This window comes from Mus caroli, unplaced genomic scaffold (genome assembly GCF_978045245.1).
Source record: "Mus caroli unplaced genomic scaffold, Mus_caroli_1 scaffold_22, whole genome shotgun sequence".
NCBI classification, from domain to species: Eukaryota; Metazoa; Chordata; class Mammalia; order Rodentia; family Muridae; genus Mus; species Mus caroli.
Genome location: NW_028227277.1, coordinates 7,245,302 through 7,268,610, shown reverse-complemented (window position 1 = coordinate 7,268,610; position 23,309 = coordinate 7,245,302). Strand labels below are relative to the sequence as shown.

The 23,309-nt window shown below is 38.2% G+C and overlaps 1 protein-coding gene across 1 annotated transcript; it reads right to left on the bottom strand.

The window, feature by feature from the left end:
* Window positions 1-6,304: 6,304 nt before the first annotated feature.
* LOC147000033 (vomeronasal type-2 receptor 116-like) lies at window positions 6,305-14,210 on the bottom strand. The gene is given in 5 exon segments (XM_085834303.1): window positions 6,305-7,643; window positions 8,807-8,930; window positions 11,125-11,928; window positions 12,350-12,632; window positions 13,922-14,210. Coding segments are annotated over 5 exon segments (2,325 nt in total). The 5' UTR covers window positions 14,131-14,210; the 3' UTR covers window positions 6,305-6,738.
* Window positions 14,211-23,309: the final 9,099 nt, after the last annotated feature.

Here is a 23,309-nt window from a genome sequence, read left to right as displayed (position 1 = left end):
TGTGTGTGTGTGTGTGTGTGTGTGTGTGTGTGTGTGTGTGTGTGTGTGTGTGTCTGTGTGTGTGTATGTGGCTTCCAGGTTCTATATTTTGATAGAATTCCTTTATGTTGTAATGTATGAGATTCATATTCTCATTCCTTCTTTTAGGATCCACTACTTATGTTATATGTTGCTGTATATTTCAAACCTGATGTAATATTTTAATTTATTGGTGTTTTCTTTGTGTATATTTTGGCTTTTGGGATTTGTTTGTTTTCATTTTTGATTTGGATCTCTAATTTGATTGTGTTTTATCTTTTTCTCTGAGGGAGTTGACAAACATAAAGGTAGAGTGTGGTAGAATTTATTCTTTCTGCCTTATTATTTTGAAGCTAGGATATCAATTCTTTTCTAAAAATATATTTCATGTGTAAAATTTTGTATGTGTTTTTGCCTACATGCTTGTCAGTGCACCACATGATTGCACTGCCTATGGAACCCACAAAAAATGCAGAAGATACACTGGAATGGTAGTTACAGAGAGTAGTGATTCCCAATAAGGGTTTTTATAACTAATCTAATGTCTTCTTCGAAAGCAAGAACTATTAATCAGGTGAGCCATCATTCTATTCCCTGTCTTTTGAAAAAAAAAATTTTTTTTAATTCACATTCCAGTCATTGTACAACTTCCCAGTTCCCTCTTCCACAATTCCTCATCCCATTCCCCCGTTGTTGCCTCCTGCAAGCAGGTCTTCTGCAAGATCAATACACTATATAATTAACTGAAATTTCTGTCAATGCTCTACAATATTCTATGCGATGAATAAAATATTTCTTTCTCTCTTAATGTCTACTCCTCTAATACTTAGTATGAAAAAAAAGTCTCTTATCTTCTCTCCTGCAAAGGGGATGATATTGGGATGTCATCTACAACATTCATTCACTCTCTCACACAGTTTGTGTTTTCTCTTAGCAGTCAACTAATACCAAAGTCACACATTCACTCAGATTCCAAAATAAGGTATCTGAGCTCATGTAAATTGTCATTCTGAATCAGAGTAAGAAAGGAATACTTCCAATGTGTAGTTACACCCAAGAGGTGTGTTTGTGTTTCTGTGTGCATGTAAATGTAACAAAAGTGCTTGTAAATTAGGGAGTTATTTGTTTTATATATGTGCAGAGGGAATATAAGTGTGAGAGATCAATGTTGTAATATTATAATATTAATCTTTGAAAACTCCAAAATTAGAAATAGCATGCACCCATTTGCATCCTCATCTGACTGTAGGGACACTGAACTCTTGAGAATTTTTGAATTTTTGATAAGTAACAGTAACCCTATCACTGAATGTAAAATGGTCTGTTCTAATTTTTTTTGTTTTTCCTGGTTTATTTTCATTTGAAATGTTATCTGCCTTCTAGATTTCCCCTTTGAACACTCCCATTCCACCCCTTCGTCTGCCTCCATGCTGGTGCTCCACCATACATCCACCCACTACACTTTTCTGTGTAGCCCTGGTGTCTCGGAACTCACTGTGTAGACAAGAGTGGCCTCAAAATCAGAAATCTGCCCGCCTCTGCCTCCCGACTGCTGGGATTAAAGGTATGTGCCACCACTGCCTGGCACTCCAAATGTTTTTAAGTGTGCTGTGTGTATACCTAGTGCTCAGCAAGGCCAGGAGAGGGTTCTTGGGTCTACAGACACCTCTAACCCAGGTTTTCTACAAGAGCAGCAAGTGTATTTTTTTTTTTGGAAGAAGAGAAAGACAGAAACAGAGACACAGAGACACATACACACACACACACACACTCACACACATACACACACACACACACACACACACACACACACACACATATATATATATATATATATATATATATATATATATATATATATATATATATATATATATATAGAGAGAGAGAGAGAGAGAGAGAGAGAGAGAGAGAGAGAGGTACCCAGAGAGAAAGAGAGACAGAGACAAAGAGAGTCAGAGTTTATGCAACCCTGACTGTCCTGGAACTCACATGAGTATTTTGACATCTTCTTGACTTAATTCTATTTTATAATTTGATTAGACAGTCCTTACCCTTCTACTCCCCAATAGTCATGTCTCCCTTGCCAAAACACTTGAGATTCCCATGGCCTTGATCATAAACTAGATATATTAACCAAAATAAATATTATAAACCAAAATAATTGAAGAAAGTATAAACTAAAAATAATTGTCAGGTTGTCTGAGGGAATTACTATGTTCTGACAGAAATGAATTTTTCAAGTTACTCTGGCCCTCATCAAACTTTGATGTGAGTTGGTCTTTGTGATTTTTGCCTCTAAAAATGTTGTTCCCCTGAGCTTAGGTGCCAAGAAGTTCTGTGGCATGAGCCTGCTCTTTGATGCTGGCTAGTAAAGGATGCACATTCCTGTGGGGCATGGGCTTTGAGATAAGGTTTCATGTGGAGCCCTGCCTGTACTCGAGCCAGCTCTGCAGACCTGGCTGGCCTGAAACTCACAGAAATCAACCTGCATCTATCACCCAAGTGCTGAGTTTTTTAATTAGGTATTTTCTTCATTTACATTTCCAATGCTATCCCAAATGTCCCCCACCAGCTCCCCCACCCACTCCCCCACCCACTGCCCCACTCACCCACTCCCTCTTCTTGGCCCTGGTGTTCCCCTGTACTGAGGCATATAAAGTTTGCAAGACCAAAGGGCCTCTCTTTCAAATGTTGGCCAACTAGGCCATCTTATGATACATATGCAGCAAGAGACACGAGCTCTGGGGAGTATTGGTTAGTTCATATTGTTGTTCCACCTAAAGGGTTGCAGACCCCTTCAGCTCCTTGGGTATTTTCTCTAGTTCCTCCATTGGTCACTGTGATCCAACCAATAGCTGACTGTGAGCATCTACTTTTTTGTTTCCTAGGCCCCACCAGCATAGCCTCATAAGAGACAGATATATCAGGGTCCTTTCAGCAAAATCTTGTTAGTGTATGCAATGGTTTCAACGTTTGGAGACTGATTATGGGATGGATCAAAATGTATGGTAGTCATCCTTTCATCTCACCTCCAAACTTTGTCTCTGTAACTCCTTCCATGGGTGTTTTTTCCCAATTCTAAGAAGAGGCAAAGTGTCCACATTTTGGTCTTCATTCTTCTTGAGTTTCATGTGTTTTGCAGATTGTATCTTATATCTCGGGTATAGTAAGTTTCCGGGCTAATATCCACTTATATGTGAGTACATATCATTTGAGTTCTTTTGTGATTGGGTTACCTCACTCAGGATGATGCCCTCTAGGTCCATGCATTTGCCTAGGAATTTCATAAATTCCCTTTTTTAAATAGCTGAGTAGTACCCAATTGTGTAAATATACCACATTTTCTGTATCCATTCCTCTGTTGAGAGACATCTGGGTTTTATCCAGCTTCTGTCTATTATAAATAATGCTGCTATGAACATAGTGGAGCATGTGTCCATCTTACCAGTTGGAACATCTTCTGGATATATGCCCAGGAGCGGTATTGCTGGATCCACCGGTTGTACTCTTTCCAATTTTCTGAGGAACCGCCAGGCTGATTTCCAGAGTGGTTGTACCAGCTTGCCATCCCAACAACAATGAAGGAGTGTTCCTCTTTCTCCACATCCTCGCCAGCATCTGCTGTCACCTGAATTTTTGATCTTAGCCATTCTGACTGGTGTGAGGTGGAATCTCAGGGTTGTTTTGATTTGCATTTCCCTGATTATTAAGGATGTTGAACATTTTTTCAGGTGCTTCTCTGCCATGGGAGATGTTTTCATTTTCTGAGATCTTTTTTAACTTCTTTCTTCAGAGATTTGAAGTTCTTATCATACAGATCTTTCACTTCCTTAGTTAAAGTCACACCAAGGTATTTTATATTATTTGTGACTATTGTGAATGGTGTTGTTTCCCTAATTCATTTCTCAGACTACTTATCCTTTGTGTAGAGAAAGGCCATTGACATGTTCGAGTTAATTTTATATCCAGCTACTTCACTGAAGCTGATACTCTTTGGTGGAATTTTTAGGGTCACTTATATATACTATCATATCATCTGCAAAATGTGATATTTTGACATCTTCCTTTCCAATTTGTATCCCCTTTATCTCCTTTTGTTGTCAAACTGCTCTGGTTAGGAATTCAAATACGATGATGAATAGGTATGGAGAAAGTGGACAGCCTTGTCTAGTCCATGACTTTTGTGGGATTGCTTCCAGCTCCTCACCATAATTTTTATGTTGGCTACTGGTTTGCTGTAGGTTGTTCTATCATGTTTATGTATGGGCCTCAAATTTCTGATCTTTCCAAGACTTTTATTATGAATGGGTGTTGGATTTTGTCAAATGCTTTCTCAGCATTTAATGAGATGATCATGTGGTTTTTGTCTTTGAGTTTGTTTATATAGTGAACGAAGTTGATGGATTTCCATAATACTGAACCATCCCTGCATCCCTGGGATGAAACTTACTTGGTCAGGATGGATGATTGTTTTGATGTGTTCTTGGATTCGGTTAAGGAGAATTTTGTTGAGTATTTTTGCATCAATATTCAAAAGGGAAATTGTTCTGAAGTTCTCTATCTTTGTTGTATCTTTCTGTGGTTTACGTATCAGAGTAATTGTGGCTTCATAGAATGAGTTGGGTGGAGTACCTTCTGTTTCTATTTTGTGGAATAGTTTCTGGAGAACTGGAATTAGATCTTCTTGAAGGTCTGATAGAACTCTGCACTAAACCCATCTGGTCCTATGCTTTTTTTGGTTGGGAGACTATTAATGACTCTTTCTATATCTTTAGGGGATATGGTACTGTTTAGATCATTAAACTGATCTTGATTTATCTTTGATACCTGGGATCTGTCTTCAAATTTGTCCATTTCATCCAGGTTTCCCAGTTTTGTTGAGTGTAGCCTTTTGTAGAAGGATCTGATGGTGTTTTGGATTACTTCAGGATCTGTTTTTATGTCTACCTTTTCATTGGTGACTTTGTTAATTAGGATGCTCTCCCTGTGCCCTCTAGTGAGTTTGGCTAAGGCTTTATCTATCTTGATGATAGAGACAGAGACAGCCGAGGGAGGCAGGGAGGAAGCATGGGCCAGGCAGATGTCTCTCAGTCTGGGCCCTGGAAAAGAGGACGGCGAGACAGAGACAGAGTGACAGAGAGACAGAGAGAGGCTCTGTTGCTGCAGTTCTACAGGTAGGACAGGAGCAGGGGACACGGATCTGAGCTGCCGCTGGCCCTGGGATGTCACTGATGAAACAACACTGCTCGCCTGGAACATGTGCTGGGACTCGGGTCCCTGATTTGTCGCCATGAGACAGAGAAGGGAGGGAGACATGGGGGGCACAGAGAAAGACTGAGCTGCGAGGGCCATGGCCTAGGCCAAGGCCAGGCAGGCCGCCTCAGAAGGAAAGAAGGGAGCTTGGAGACAAACAGACAGATCCCGGGACAGTGAGACACAAGGAAGCAGGGATGGTGCCTCTCGGTCTGACATGGACTAGGGCTTGGTCCCCGATGAGAAGGGAGACTGGAACCAGGGGGACAGACAGACACAGAGACATGAGCTGCATGAGCAAAGGTAAAGGTCAGGCAGCCTGGTTCTGGAAGAAGGGAGAAGGGAGAGAAGGGAGAACCTGGACAGACAGACTGGGGCTTCTCGGTCTGACGTGGACTCTGGTTTGGTCCCCAGTGACAAGAGGAAAGGAAGGAGAAGGGAGAACCAGAACCAGGGGGCTGTGGGACTCATGGAAGCCGGGTTGGGTCTCTCGCTGGCAGACCAATGCCAGGCAGCCCCAGGTGGAAGGGAGGAGTAGAGAGAGACATAGAGACAAAGAACAGAGAGAGAGAGAGACAGAGAGAGAGCCTCTGTTCCTGCACTTCTACAGGTACAATGGGAGCAGGGGGCGCGGATCTGAGCCGCAGCCCGCCCAGGAACTCAGGCGGCCTGGCCACACCATTTTCCCAAAACTCTGACCTGTCCTCAGGGCCCAGATTCGTCCCCTTGAGCCAAAGAACCAGGGGAGTAGTGGCATTTTTCACTACTGGGTGGCAAGAAAGATTGGCTCTAGGCCCTATACACACTACATCTCCCATGAGTACCTGGACCCGACTTCCTTTCCAACATGGAGGCACTTCCTGTTGGTTTGCAGTCACACTATATAGCCACAAGGTGGCAATAGAGAGCGGGTCTAGGACAAACACACACACTAACTACATCTCCCATGAACACCTGGGACTCACTTCCTGTTCAAAATAGAGGCACTTCCTGTCGACTTGCACCAAGACCAAAGTAAATATGTGAGAAAATGGTTTATTTATTTATCTAACTTTGTCATAGTACATTGAATGAAGTCAAGGAATGAATTTGGATGCAAGAACTCCATGAAAGCAAGTGGAATAATATTGAATACCGGCTTCAAGTCCATGTTGTATGTAGTGCCCTTTTTTGTAACTCAAGGACAGTGTGCCTAGACCTGGTGCTGTTCACAGAAAGCAGGGTAATCTTATATTAATCATTAATTAAATACATGGCTTAAACACACAACCACAGGTCAGAATGATGGTACCCATTTCTCAATTGAGATTCCCAGTTCTCAGCATATTCATGTTTACAGTCCTGTTTGTAAGTACACATCGGTATATTACTAACATTTTTTTTTATATGATGAAATACTACTTTTGTTGAGATGAAGAGTAAGATAAGTTGAATATCATCTAACATTTTCATACCATGAAAGTTTCAATAAAGCAATTTACCTTTGCGGTTCAGTATAAAATTTGAATCTGGTCTAATTAAAATAACATAACACTTTGGGACAAAGATACACATTAGCAACCCTGCACTAGAAGCCAAGATGGAGAAAACCTCCACAACCACCATGAACCTCCCGCTGGTGCTGTGGTAGACAGGGAGGAAGGTGATCCAGACACTGCAGAACACCAGCATGCTGAAAGTTAGGAACTTGGCTTCATTGAATGTGTCAGGAAGGTTCCTAGCCAAGAAAGCCAAAGTGAAGCTCACCAGAGCCAAGGAGCCCAAGTATCCCAGGACAACGTGGAAGGCAATGACAGAGCCTTTATTGCAAAGAATGACAATCTTCCCATGTTCAGATTGGATATCTCTGTCAATAAAGGGAGGAGATGTTACCAACCAGATTCCACAGAGAACAAGTTGGATTAGGGTACAAATGGGAATGACCAACTTAGGTGCCCCTGTTACCAACATCCCTCTCATTCTTCTTCCTGGAGTAGTGAGCTTGAAAGCCATGACCACAGTTATTGTTTTGGCCAACACTGCAGAAACAGACACAGTGAAAAATACTCGAAATGTGGTCTGCTGCAAGATGCAGGTGACCTGGTCGGGATGTCCAATGAAGAGCAGCGAGCAGAGAAAGCAGAAGACTAGAGAGATGAGCAGGATGTAGCTGAGAATGCGGTTATTGGCCTTCACAATGGGAGTATCCTTGTACTTCACAAATGTGACAAGGAATAGAATTGTGATGGCCGAGAAGGACAGTGCCATGCAGCCTAGAGCCATCCCCAATGGATCTTCAAAAGCCAGAAAGGATACAGCTCTTGAGAGAGAGTAGGTTTGCTCTATGTTGGCATACTTATCTTCTGGACACCTCACACACTGTTCCATATCTGCTGGCAAATGAAAATAACCCCTTATAAGTTATCATAATTACATAGGTAATAATTTTATATTTGTGTTATTCATAGGAAATATTAATAAATCATTTGGTGTTGAGCATCTATTCAATTCCTTTTTGCTGTAGAACCTCGAACTTAAGATTGCTCTGTATTAACCTATGTTTGTGATTCAACAAAACACCATCGTATGAAGTATAACAGAAAAAAATAATTATTAAATAAATACAAAATATGATGACTAATAATAATAATTATTATTATTATTTCAGATTATTTAATTCCTCCAAACATAAATCCACTATTCACAGACACGGTTAGTATGCAGACATCTTTGTTGATACCACTTGATGAAGTGCAACATGTATTTTGTTTTCTTTGTGGGTATGCCCTTTGTCTGTATACATACCTAGGAACCAGAACATACAATTACTCATGCAAGTACTATTTGCATAAAGGAATATTTTCTTTCTAGAAGTAATATGCCTCATATACATATACATGTCCCTCTCATTGTTTTACAATTTCTTTCTTCACAAATACACACTCCAAGCTCCATGTCATAAAGGCTATGGTTGTCCATATTCATCCCTCTTTCCTTAGAGAGGGAGTGATTGACGATAAGCAGTTTCCCATCTGTTGCTGCATTCTTCAAAACTTCACTCTTGTTCTAACTCTTTAACAGGAAATTATTAATCCATTAAGCCATCTAAGTTCTTAAAATATATTCCATTAAGCAACAAGTATTACCCTGAGCATCTAGTCTTTCTCAGGGAATAAGCTGTGGTTTGAAAGGAAAGATTATGGACTGATCAGCTAGTCAAGTTTACCTGTACAACGAATCAAAGAAAAATAAACCTGTGCATAGATTATGCCTAAAATGTTTCTTTTAAAAATTGTTACACAGGTAGGTCCCCCTAAAGATTTTCTATATAATATAAAACCAGTAACCATCATATTGTGAGAAAAAACCTTGCTTGAAGAAGATATTGTAAATTATTTGCTGGGTCCAAACGAAGTGGGTATTATTTAACTGATAAAGTTCTGAAACATGGAGATTTTAGGTCTTCAGTTTGCATTTAGGCCATATTGTATTCCTAGTTTGGAAATACAGGTATTCAAATTCAACAATTTTTCTCCTGCATGCAAGCATGTACCTGTTTCATTGGAAACCTCATTTTCTGGGCATTGAACACAATCAAAGCAGCAGTCCGCTGTTTCTAACTGATGAATTTTCCTGAATCCTGCAGTACAGGCAACACTACACACAGAGGATGGAACCTGAGGAAGTGAATAAATATTATATAATATGCGTGTGAGTGAGTGTGTATAGATCACATATTTGTCAAATGAATAATGACCCATAGATTGATACATGGGACACTAACAGATATGATTATACATATTCCTCTGATATTACTTATTCTTCTGTATTACTTAAAGGTATCAGGCGCATTGTTAGTTTATATTTTCCTGCAGTGCACCGAATGTCACACAATATTTACTATATCATGTAATATTATATATGTAACATTCAGGTTGTAGCAATTTAAATTTTTTTCTTCCTAAACTGATCAATCCAAAAGAACGTTTATGTGACACCTGCTTTTCTCTCATGATTTATAAATTACAAAGAAATTAAAAAGTAAAAAAGAATAGTGAGCTGTATAGGGGGAAAAGTTAGGGGAAATGGGTAAATCTAAGAGGAGTAGTTTGATGACTATGACCAAAATAAGTTAGGTAAGACTCCCATAAATTTAACAAAGTTTTCCTAAGTGTAAAAGAACTTGAACACACTATCCCTTCCCCTTTCTCCCATGTGTCTATGAGGGAGCTCCCCCACCCACCCACTCCTGCCTCACCACCCAAGCATTCCCTGTGCTGGGGCATGAAGTCTTCACAGGACTAAAGGACTCCCCTCCTACTGATGCCAGATAAGGCAATCCTCCACAAAGGAGGGGAAAACAGGATGTTGGATAACATTTAAAATGTAAATAAGTTTTTTTCAATCCAAAATATATAAATAAATAAAAAAAAACCTTGAATCTGGAGAAGCAATTAAGTTAATGAATACATGCTATAGTTAAGTAGGCTATACATTAGTTCACACAGAATCAGAAAATTCCATGGGTCATATATAGTTACAAAATTTTAATTAATTATATGTAAATATATGCTATATTATAAATTTATCAAATTTATTCATGTATTGTGGTTGAATTGGCATATGGGTGCTATTGAACATGAAATCCAGAGGACATTAATCGCTCTATGCCCAGATTAACATGAAGCTAAGAGTTATCAAATTTTGAAGATTTTAACTGAGAATGATCTTTTGAAAGAGTAGCAATTGGTCTTAAACACGGAATCTCATATTTAAAAATATATATATCCTGAAAAATAAAAATTATGGTATACCCACTGATGTTCCTCCCATGGCCCATTCCAAATCATCAGATATATGAAGTTGTTGACTCTTTGGAAAACAAGGTATATAGCTTCCTATTTTCACTTTTAATCCAAGGCCTTGTGGAAAACTCCAAATGATGAAAATATCATACTCTGTACACTGATTTTCCCTATTCTTCATGTTCACCAGTTCTCCAACAGGGTTTGTAAATACCCTGGTTTTCATCAAGGAAGACACCTAGAAGAGATTCATGCTTACATATGCATATCAATAAAGGTAATGCCAAGTTGAGAATTTTCCCTTTTTTTCTTAATGATTGTCAGAAAAGACAGCTATATTGAAATAAACCTGTGTAGTAAAAAACTGTACACAATTGATAATTGAAAATTTATATGCTTCATATTAATATTTGATGGTAAAATGTTCTAGAAAAAATGATTACCAGATAGCAAGTAACATGGTGTGTTTGTGCTTGTGTGTGTGTGTGTGTGCCTGTGTGAACATGTTTGTAAAAAATAATTTTAAAAAATGAAGCCATGTATGTGAGAATGAAGGGGAAGTCTGAATGACTGAAAATTGTGAAAATAAAAATGTTGGAGTTTATGTACATACAGTGTACACATATAAAATGAACATAAACTTAATAAAATGGGAAGTCTTAATCATTTATGGTTTTGTAAATTGTTAATTTAAGTGAATAACTATTAACCACAGCCCATGTATCAATTTTTGAGACACTATATTTTAGAAAAATATTCAGTCTTGTCATCACTTAAGACTTTTAAGATAAAACTCTTGGCTCCTATTTTAATTTTGAACTCATTTGGTGAAATTTTGAGAAACATTTTCACAAAACTCACTGATATTCATATAAATGTATTGCCTCCTTTTAAATATTATCTTTGTACATGATATGCATCCATGTAAAAGAATCATTAGGGACATTTGCAGTATAGAAATCATTGCACTGAGAGAATAATCTCTAACAAATGTACAGTTGTTTCTCTGGTTCCATTTAAAAGATCACATTGATATATATAAGCATAATGAAATATAAGTCTTTACCTGCTGACAAGCAGTGAAATGTCTTTTGTGTTCTGCCTTTTTCTGAGACTCTACTTGTTGAAGAATGTGTTCATGGTAGGTGTGGGCCACAGCATAAACAGCATTGTACAGATTGTAACCTTCATCACTCATGGCCATATCATAGTTGTGCAGTGCTGTCCATTCCAATGTGTTGTTGAACTTAATATGATGCATTTTAATGCTGTTCTTGGAGATTGAACAATTAAAATAATTCCATTCCAGTATAGTATGAGAAATATCTTTTAGGTACTTGGCAGTGTTCATTGTTTGCATAAAATTCCTTAATTTAGGAATCTGAAATCTGTGGTGTGCAAAAGTGATAGTGGCATGGAAGAGATTAAGGGTGAATTCTTTTTTATTTGTGATGACATCCCATTGTGAGGTTGTGATCCAGATTCTCTGAGCACCTAAATCTTCCCATCTTCTAAAACTTACTTCTAGAGTAGAGTTCATTTCACCATAAATGATAACAACCTTTGCTGAAGATGTTATAATTTGGTTATCATATATTGTAGCCCTTGTCATGTATATCTGCATGTTTTCTGGGATCATATTAACAAAAGCTTAACAGATCCCATGCATTTGGCTCTCTTCTCTTAAATCTGAGAGAAACTGAATACCCTGATCATCATCTGAGATGACCAGTCCTATCCAAGTCCATCTAAAATGAAACATCAAGGAGACAATGCCATGTGATAAATGTGTGTCCTTGGTGGCTACCTGATGGACGTGGGGCAGCCGGTCATGGTCGCGTAGGTCAGGATTAAATGGTCCAAAGAAAAGCTAAAGGATATAGAAGACAGGATGAAACTTCCAGTGAGGAATATGATTATTAGGATATTTGGACTCATATACATGTAACGCTACTCACCTTCCAGAACTCTAGATAAGAACAGTAAGATTGTACTATACACATTATGTATTATTCCTATTAGATTCTTGACTATTCCTGACAAGTCTAAAATTCCTAGAACACAATTTTACCTGTATGCACAGTACATCTATGAAATGATTATTTAATTCATATATATATATGTATACACACACACACACATATATAATGTGTATGTATAATATAATGTGTATGTATGTGTGTGTATTTGTGTAGCAGCACACCCACAAATGCATTCTTTCCAAGTTTTCTTGTAGGCACCTGTAAATGTAATTTAATGTTCTTAACCCATTCAGTGTCACAATTTCTTACCAGTGGCATTGAAGAATGCATTGCCAGTTTTAAGGATGTTTTCCATGATGGTCCTGTCAGACCTATCATACATGAATCATCTAGATAACAGAAATAATTAACAAAATTCATATGTCCATTTATTTGTGTATATTCTTGATCCAGATTTTTCAATAAATCATGACAGTTTCCACCAATGATGGAGAACATCAAAGTCATGTTGGGTAAAAGATAAGGATTCTTGTTGATCTCATCGGTAGCAAAAAACATTACCAGAAGAATCTCATATTCACTTGCTGCAATTCTAAAACAAGGCATAGTGATGATAAGGGGGATGTTTGAAATATGAAATTTCAAATACTGTAAGATTTATAATATGAGATATGTTAAATCTGCCTCCCAAGTGCGGGGATTAAAGGCATGAGCCACCAAAGCCCGGCCAGACTAATTATTTTAGGATATATTTTATTTAATCTTATTTATCCATTTCAAGATATATATACAAAATGACACGTTATACCATATGACCAGAATATTATCCTTTAGGGTGTTGTACACATCAAGTTAATGTTACCTTTTAGTGTGTTCTTACTATTTCTATTTTGTAAAAAAAGTTTCAACACTCGTTCCCTCATAATCTGCAGCAATAAATGATAAAATCTCACTCATTGGATCTCAGACTTAATACCCACATTGACAACAGGTTCTTTTCCACAAGAAGTACTATGATTCTCCTAGATTTATCTTGTCAGACCTCAGATGTAGAGATTAAGTCCAGAATTTTCCCTATGAATCCAGGGAACATGACATAGGATGAATGGAAAGGAATTGTGAATAAACATTAACTACTAAATAATGTTAAAATTACTGAGAGATTAATAGAAATATTGACCTTGTATCTGATAGTGATAATAAGCCAAATCTGTGCTTGTGCATTTGTGTAATTGAATAAAAAGATTAGTCTGGTAATTGAATATAATCTAGCATTCTTTTTCCACATTCAGTATCAAATTCAAAATTGCAGGAAGAGGCTCATTTAAAGACTATTTTATGAAGTAAAGTATGTGTATATTCACAGGTATATAAGTAATGTTATACATTTAGCCAGGTATAGTGGACCAACACATACATAAATATTTCAATGGAAAAATGCATGTTCATCTGTTGGAAACCAGAATTAGGTAACACTTTTATGAAGGCATTTAGTTGCATGATCATAATGAGGCATTGGCAGAAAATTGAATATAGGCAGTGATGCAGTCTCTTCAAATTGAGTTCTTGACAAAGGTGGTGATTGTGTATTCAAGGCAGATGAAAAGATATCTTTCAACATATATTATCAACAAAGACTCAAAGGAGAGACTCCAGACCTTCACATTGTCCAGCACTGTGAACTTGAGTATAAAATTGAACTAAAACTCTACTAAACTGTGACACATTTCAAAGTATTAAAATAGTTATTGATATAAAAATTTGTTTTCAGGGGTTCTTCAACTTACATGGTGAGGAAGACAACAGAAGCCACACTTTGTGTATACAGCTAAATATTTCAAACTAGTGACATTGATACATTAAATAAAGTTAACGACTTACCTAAAATTTGAAACTAAATTAAAAAAATTACCATTAGTATAAGATTTTTCAGTTGCCCAAAGGTAAAAATGACACTCCCTTTGCAAATCTCCATCATTATCTTCACTATTCTTTATCCTCCAAAAGCAACTTGGTTCAGTCAAACAGCACAAGATGAGAGAAAACTTCAGAAACAAAAATGAAATAGTGAAATCACAGAGCTTCTTCATGTCTGCTAGGATCTAGGATGGAGCTGTTGTGAAATCCGTTTCTGATGTAGAAAAACATCACACACAGAGTTACACCTATGTGTCTGTTTTAAGGCTACTTCTGTCTGGAGATCCACTTATTATACTCACAGTTCCTTTCCATTCTTCCTATGTCAGGCTCCCTAGATACAGAGGGAAAATTCTGGCCTCAGGCTCTACATCTGAGCTCTGAAATGTTTTCATCAACATATTTTTGAAAACATGTTTTGAGATCATGTTTTCTACCCTCAGGGGCAATGACTGCATTCATGTGCATAGCGTAAATCCCAAGGACAATCTTCTCCTGCATAGTTCATACCTGACCATGTGTCAACAGCCATTATGCACAAACACAATGGATTTCATCAGAAGTTCCATACTGTGACAGAAGTTGAGAAGGTCATAAAAGTTCTATATCATTCAGATGTTGAGTATAATCATGGAACATTATGTAACACATTGTCTAGTTTAGGGAAGGGCAGTCTCACATGCAACATTGAGCCTGGAGTTGACCATGCTCTCTGTTGTTCATATACTATTGTATGCTACTCATGTTTACAAAATATCTCCAAACTTCCTGTGATTCCTGCCATCTGGAGAACATGTCAATATGCTAATTCCAAAAATGCCTGGGTTTTTAAAGACTGAACACCCATCCTGTCCAATATCAGTACCTGTGCAGACATTCACTGATATGCTGATCTCTTTCCTGATAATCAGTGCCTGGCAGTCAATGACATTTAATGAAATATTTCTTTGGATGATGTTTGCTCACACCTCATTAAGAAGTTAGAGACTAATTTCATATATTTTGCTCAAAGAAAAGAAGTTAGGTGACATTTAAGAGATAGAATTTTATTGCTAGTGTTAGCATATACCTCATACTTTTCATTTATTTCTACTTGGCATTTGGTTTGAAATATTTCTATCTTGGATTAAATTTAACAACACAGATGTATGTCTGTTAAGCTAATTTATGTAATTTGGATAGATTCCAATGAGTGACAAAGGTGAAGCATTTATTTGATTTGTAATTTTTGAACTACCTTATACTTTTGTTCATATCCACAATGGATTAAGTGAGTCTTAAACTCCATTTTTTGGAATGGTTGGCATATCACTGAATTATAATGAAATCCTGCTATGGAATTTATTTTACTATCTTTGTTAATATGAATAAACATTTGTTTTATACTTCGGTTGAATTACAACAATTTCAGTGTACATTTGTTTCAGTACATTTGCAAAATTGTAGATTGGTAAATTAAGTGTTCTGATGTAATATTCTCTATTTGCTATATACCCGGTGCTAATACCATGTCAAATTAACTGGGAATGTGCATGGAGGCTGACTCTTTACTTCTCTGTGACTGATATTGAAATGCCATCCTGGGCTGTGGCCGTCTTTTAGAAGTCATATGGTCCACATGAGCAATGGACTACGATCCATACCATACTCATTACAACAAGACTACAGGTCAAACATTTAGGTATTTAATAATCTTGAATTTGGAATTGCCCAGATTTAGAGGTGAGGCTCCATGTGCTTTTCTGCAGAGACATCCTCCATGTTCCTTGGAACACAAATAGTATTTCTTAAAATCTCTTTTCGTTTTGCCTAAAGCTCATGTTATAGACTTGATTTGGAGGAAAGAGGGCAGAGCACACATCATCGTGTCCTTCCTGATTATCAAGGGACTCTTTGGTTTCTATTTTCCTTTAAGTTGTTCTGTTGGGTGGCAATCTTAACCTATCCACTACAGTACTTTATGTGTTTATAAAACAAAGTTTTCTTCTATGATTTACAGATGATATTCCATAGCTTCATTCCAGTTTCTTGTCCCTTTATTTCTTGTCCAAATCAGATATCTGTTTCCATGTCATGCTATGTGGAACATGTGATGGCCTCTTATCCTATTTTTATGTCAGAGAATAATCTTAGAAGGGTTGCTGTTGTATTTTCTTTAAATTTTGATGTCATTTATTATTAAACCATTCATATCCTGTTTTTCCCCATTAATCAGATACTGATTTGTAATTCTTCAATCCCTTGAAACAAGGTTTAATATGGCACATAAGTAGGATTAATATAAATTATTGAAGTACTTTTGAGTATCTGCACTCATCAATCTACATGGATGGAAAGACATCCTCTTTCATGAATTACATATGCAATAGCAAAGATGTCATTCATGAACCGCAGATATTTGCAAGGCAATGTGATGCCCATTATACATCTATGCACCAACAAATATAATTTCAGTTTCTTCATTATAAACAACATCTCAGTCTATTATAATTTAATGATTTTTGTAGAAAATTCAACTTATTCTAATGAAACTAAATCTGACATGTTATAGCTTTTTTAGACACAGGATTTTTAACCCAATGCATCATAATTGGTATGACATATTACTTCACTAACACTCAACGTACATGCAGGATTGCTGATGGTGATTCTTCCAAGGTGTCCCCTAAAATCTCTTAATCCATAGAACTTAGCTTACAATAAAGGGTCCAATTTCCCTTCCAATCTTCCTGGTCCCATATACATAACTATACTAATATTGAATACCCAAAAAAAGAATTTCAGTATTACATAACAATTACACCTGAAGAACATCTGTCATCTGAACTTATGAAAGCAGGGTTTACTTTCCACCCCTACCAACCTACCTGGCTGACAGGAGCTCTTCCATAATTAAGAACATAGGTGAGTCTTTCGGCTGAATACTAACTTCATTTGGGACCTCCACAAACCTAAGCACATAAGGTATCTATCGAGCTCTTCCTGAATACTATTGTCTTTCCAGTTTGCATCTCCAACTGAAACTATTGAAGATCAATATGCCTTCCCCAGACCCCAAAGCCAACCTGGCTCCTATTAGATCTACCTAAACCATAGACAGTGGGATATACGATGGTTGCACCAAGCAAGGACACTGAAGGCATGCCCTAACCAGATACAGCACTTCCTGACTCCCAGGAGGCCTTCTGGAATCCAGGTCACAATGCACTATTTGTATCCAAAGAGTACTGATCCAGTCCCAGATACCCAGACAAGTTAACAACAGAAATGACCAGATGGTGAAAGAAAAATAAAAAGGACATAATCGACAGAGGCCAATGTAATTTGGCATTATCAAAACCCAGTTTTCCTACCCTGGATATTTAAACACTCATGAAGAGCAAGAATATGAGCTAAAATTGAATCTCATGAAGATGACAAATACCCTTAATGAGGATAAAATAACACCTTTATAAAATGCAGAAAACCACAGGCTTACAGGTAGAAGCCCTTAGAGAGGAAACAAATAATTCACTTGAAGACAGGCAAGAAAATACAATTCAAAGGCTTTTGGAATGGAACAAAACAGGGCACCCCCAAAAATGGAAAATGAAAGAATAAAGAAGATCAAAACCTCTTCTGCACATTCATCAGTCCCCAGACACATAGAGGAAGCACTTCCCTTACATCACCCATCTTCCCTGACCTCTGAGACCCCTGCACAAAGCCAAGCTTCACTCAGCAGCATGAGAGCCCAGGACTACATCCATTCCTCCATGAAATCTCCACCCAGGTTCATTTGAGCTAAGGCTCCTGAAACATAAAAAACTGGAGGTCTGAAAACAGAATTCTGTTGCTGTTGATATTATTTTTCTTTTTTATTAGTTATTTTCTTTATTTACATTTCAAATGCTATCCTGACAGTTCCCTGTACCCTCCCCCTACCCTGCTCCCCAACCCACCCACTCGTGCTTCAGGCCCTGGCATTCTCCTTGTACTGGGGCATATAATCTTCGCAAGACCAAAGCCAACTCCTCCAATTGATGACCTACTAGGCCATCCAATGCTACATATGCAACTAGAGACAAAAGCTCTGGGGGGAGTGTAAGGCACATTTCAGTTTAGGAAGGGTTGAGGCTTACTAGTGATGTCTTTGTGTGTCAAGTTGACAAGGGGTCAATTGTACTGTCTATTTTGGGTCAACTTGACACAGCTTGGAGTTATCACAGAGAAAGGAGCTTCAGTTGAGGAAATGCCTCCATGAGATCCAACTGTAAGGCATTATCTCAATTAGTGATCAAGGGGAAAAGGCCCCTTGTGGGTGGGACCATCCCTGGGCTGGTAGTCTTGGTTCTATAAGAGAGCAGGCTGAGCAAGCCAGGGGAAGCAAGCCAGTAAAGAACATCCCTCCATGGCCTCTGCATCAGCTCCTGCTTTCTGACCTGCTTGAGTTCCAGTCCTGACTTCCTTTGGTGATGAACAGCAGTATGGAAGTGTAAGCCCAATAAACCCTTTCCTCCCCAGCTTGCTTCTTGGTCTGATGTTTGTGCAGGAATAGAAACCCAGACTAAGACACCATGAGAAACTGATATGTGTTCTCTTCACTCCAAATCCATGGCACCATTTGCTATGATTTGTGGGTTTTAATCTCAGCTATTATTACAGGTGACAAACAGTTTAATTGAATTCAAACACATTTTTGATTTGAAATTCCTTGATGACTAAGAAATTTGAACGTTTCTTCAAGTGATTCTAGGCCATTTGATCTTCCTGTTTTGACAATGCTCTGCTTAGCACTGAGCCCTACTTACCCTACTATTAAATTGGGTTATTTCTTTTGTGGACATCTAATTTTGTCTGTCCTTTATATATGTTTGATTATAACACTGTCAGGTGAAGGATTGGTGATGATATTTTTCTCATTTATTGGCTTCAATTTTGTGGTTTTGAAGCTTAACTTTGCCTTACAGAAGGTTTTTCAATTCAAAGAGGGCCATGTTTAGTAACTGTTAATCTCAATGCCTGAATTATTGGTGTTCTATTTACAAAGGTGTTTCCTGTGCCAAAGTGTTTGAGGAGTTATCCAATTCCTTTTGTGACAGGTTTTATGTTGCAGTCTTTGGTTAGTTCCTTTATTAAGGGCCCTGTGTTCCATCCAATAGATGACTCTGAGCATCAACTTCTTTATTTGAGGCACTGGCACACCCTCAGTTGTATCAGGTTCCTGTCAGCAAAACCTTGCTACCATCTGAAACAATCTCTAGGTTTGGTGGTTGTTGATGGGATGGTTCCCCATGTTGGACAATCTCTGGATGGTCCTTCCTTCTGTCTCAGCTCTGACCTTTGTCTCTGTAACTCCTTCCATGGATATTTTGTTCCCCCTTCTTGGAAGGAATGAAGTATCCAGACTTTGGTCTTCCTTCTTGTTAAGACTCATGTGTTTTACAAATTGTATCTTGGGTAATTTAAGTTTCTGGGTTAATATCCACTTATCAGTGAGTACCTATTATGTGTGCTCTTTTGTGATTGGGTTATCTCACTCAGGATGATGGATCTTATCTTTTTGCCTAAGAATTTCATAAATTCATTCTTTTTAATAGCTGAGTAGTACTCCATTGTATAAATATACCACATTTTCTGTATCCATTCCTCTGTTGAGGGACATCTGGGTAATTTCCAGATTCTGGCTATTATAAATAAGGCTGCTATGAACATCGAGGAACACGTGTCCTTATTAAAAGTTAGAATATCTTCTGGGTGTAAACCCAGAAGAGGTATTGCTGGACATCTGGTAGTACTATGTCCAATATTCAGAGGAACCGCCAGACTGATTTCCAAAGTCATTAAACAAGCTTGCAATCCCACCAGAAATAGAGGAGTGTTACTCTGTCTCCATATCGGCCCAAGCATCTAATGCCACCTGACTTTTTGTTCTTAGCCATTCTGAATGGTGTGAAGTGGAATCTCAGGGCTGTTTTGATTTGCATTTCCCTGATGATTAAGGATGTTGAAGATTTTTTTCAGGCATTTCTAAGCCAATCGGTATTCCTCAATTGGGAATTCTTTGTTTAAGTCTATAACACATATTTTAATGGAGTTGTTGGATTCTATGTAGTCTACCTTCTTGAGTTCATTGTATATAGTGGATACTAGTTCCCTATAATATTTACGATGGATAAAGATTATTTCCAAATCTGTTGGTGGCCTTTTTGTCTTTTTTGTTTGTTTGTTTGGTTGGTTTGGTTTGGTTTGGTTGAGTTTGGTTTTGATTTTTCGAGACTGGGTTTCTTTGTGTAGCCCTGGCTGTCCTTGAACTCACTCTGTAGAGCAGGCCGGCCTCAAACTCAGAACCCCGCCAGATCTGCCTCCCAAGTTCTGGGATTAAAGGCATGTGCCACCACTGCCCGGCCCTTATTGTCTTATTGATGGTGTCTTTTGCTTTACAGAAGCTTTGCAATTTTATGAGGTCCCATTTGTGGATTCTCAATCTTACAGCACAAGCCATTGCTTTCCTGTTAAGGAATTTTTCCCCTGTGCCCATATCTTCCAGGCTTTTCCCCACTTTCTCCTCTATAAGTTTCAGTGTCTGTGGTTTTAGGTGGAGTTTCTTGAGCCACTTAGACTTGAGCTTTGTACAAGTGGATAAGAATGGTTCAATGCACATTTTTCTACAACATAAATTCCAGTTGAGCCAGCACCATTTTTTGAAAATGCTGTCTTTTTCCACTGGATGGTTTTGGCTCTTTTGTCAATGATCAAGTGATCATAGTTGTGTGTGTTCATTTCTGGGTCTTCAATTTTTTCCATTGATCTACCTGTCTTTCACTGTACCAATACCATGCAATTTTTATCACAATTGCTCTGTAGTACAGCTTGAGGTCAGCTTATTAAAAGTTAGAACATCTTCTGGGCATGGTGATTCCACCAGAGATTTTTTTTATTGTTGAGAAGAATTTTTGCTATCCTAGGATTTTTGTTATTACAGATGAATTTGCAAATTGGCCTTTCTAACTCAGTGAAGACTTCAGTTGTAATGCAGTAGGGATTGCATTGAATCTAGATTACATTTGGCAAGAGAGCCATTTTTACTATATTAAACCTGCCAATCCATGAGCATGGGAGACCTTTGAATCTTCTGAGATCTTCATAGATTTCTTTCATCAGAGACTTGAGGTTCTTATCATACAGAACTTTCACTTAGAGTCACAGCAAGATATTTTATATTATTTGTGACTATTATGAAGGGTGTTATTTCCCTATTTCTTTCTCAGTCTGTTTATCCTTTGTGTAGAGAAAGACTTTTGATTTGTTTGAGTTAATTTTATATCCAGCTACTTCTCTGAAGCTGTTTATCAGGTTTTAGGGACACTTATATATACTACCATATCATCTGCAAATATCGATTTTTAAAAAAAATATATCGATTATTTTTTTACTTCTTCCTTGTCAATTGTTATCCCCTTGATCTCCTTTTGTTGTCTAATTGCTCTAGCTGGTTTCCAGAGAGGCCTCTGACTCCAGGACCAGGTGAGATCACCATCTTCTATCCTGGGTCCCTCAGAGAGCAACCTGTGCAGAAGTGCAGGTCAGCTGCAGAAGCAACATAGCTTCTTGGAGAGTGTCCCTTGGTGCCTTCATCTTCAGCCAAGAGGAAGAGCTGAGACCCACACCTCCCTGTACTTTCCTCACCAGAGGGGTGTTGGCCTCCAGGGAGAGTCCTGAGTCCAGGACCAGGTGAGAACACCATCTTGCATCCCAGGTCCCGCAGAGACTAGTCTGCTCAGGAGAGTGCATGGGCTGAAGAAGCAAGGTGACAGTCTTTATAATAAAATGCTTAATTTTGAGATTGTAATTTGGATTTTAATCACCAAGGGCAAAAAGTTGGTTTTCCATGTTAATATGAAATTTATGAGTTTATGGCCCCATAGGTCTTAGCGGGTATATCTTTCCCAAGAAAGGAAGAACACTAGAGATCAGTGTCCATTTTCAGGCTTTGTGGTCATTATCTCTCTCCAGAAAACACTTCACTGGATAATAGGTCCTGCAATCTGCATAAAATGAAGGGGTGTTTTTAGATTCTAGACATATAAACCACATATGGAGGCAGTCAGTTGCTGTATACTGTGGTTAATTCAGTCAAAAAATAGGAAGTCGCTAAGGGACAGACAAGAACTCTTTTAGACATATAGAATTTGAACATTTATTGACAAATTGGGATAAACATCTGGTGGCCAGTGTCTGCTGAGATGAGTAATTTACAACCTGGCTGACCAAGCATGGAACACAAAGAATATAGTGCATCTTTTGTTCTTGTCTCAGGGTCAGAGTGTCAGATCTGAGGAATCTTGTTTTCCTGATCTCTGTCTGTGGCCATCATCTCCAGGCAAGGTCGTCCGGAGAAGGTCCCTCCCATCCTGAATTAACACTTGCTGTAAGTGATTCTGGAATGTCTTTATAACAAGTTTTTTGTTTGTTTCTTTCTTTGTTTGTTTGCTTGTTTTTTTTTTTTTTAATTTTTTGTGTTGGTAGAGCATAGGAAGAAAGTAGACATCTCAAGTCTTCTGCTACCAATTGAATGGTCTGGCTCTTCTCTTCATCCTGTCACTGTTCTTCCTAGTTAACCCATTTGGGAATAAATCACACCATTTTCACACTGTACTTACACTGAAAACACTCATGGTCTGAGATCTCTGGCTTTTGAAAAGGAGGTGATCAGTATTTATGTCCCAGGAGAGTTTCCCGGATAGGCAACTTAGTTTCTGTTCAGTAGAGGGAGAACATTAACAGAAAGGCAAAGCCTGTTTCCCGTGACATAAACAATTCCTTGTCTGAGCATTCTATTGTATCCTGGAGATCTCTTGGTATCCCCTGTGATGTCACCAGTGTTGTAACAACACCAATTGCTCTTAGGGCTTTCAAACAGTCCCTAGAGAGTTCACCCATATTTATGTTTGCAAGATGGTGGAGGAGTCTCCTTGAGAGTGAGAATGGAGAGCTTAGAGAAATAAGAGAGAGGCCAAAGGAAGCGGGCTTTCCACCTCACTGTAAAATAGCAAGGAAGATGTGGTCCTGGGACTGACACACTGAGTCATGGAGCAGTGTTGTGAAAATTCCTGGAGTAGACATACTTGAGCCTGGCTTCCCAGTAATGGGTAATAGGAAACGGTGCCATTGGGAATTTACTGAAGTTTCCTGCTTATCATAGTTCCTGAATGGTGAAGATTCTAAAACGTTACTTTGTCCATCCCCAAATATAGAAGAAAGTCCATAGCGAGTATGCTGTGAATTTTTATATTTTCCTTTTATTGGGCATGAGGGTGTAACCTGGGGAGAAAATAAGACCATAACGAGTCAGGAAGGAAATGATACTTCC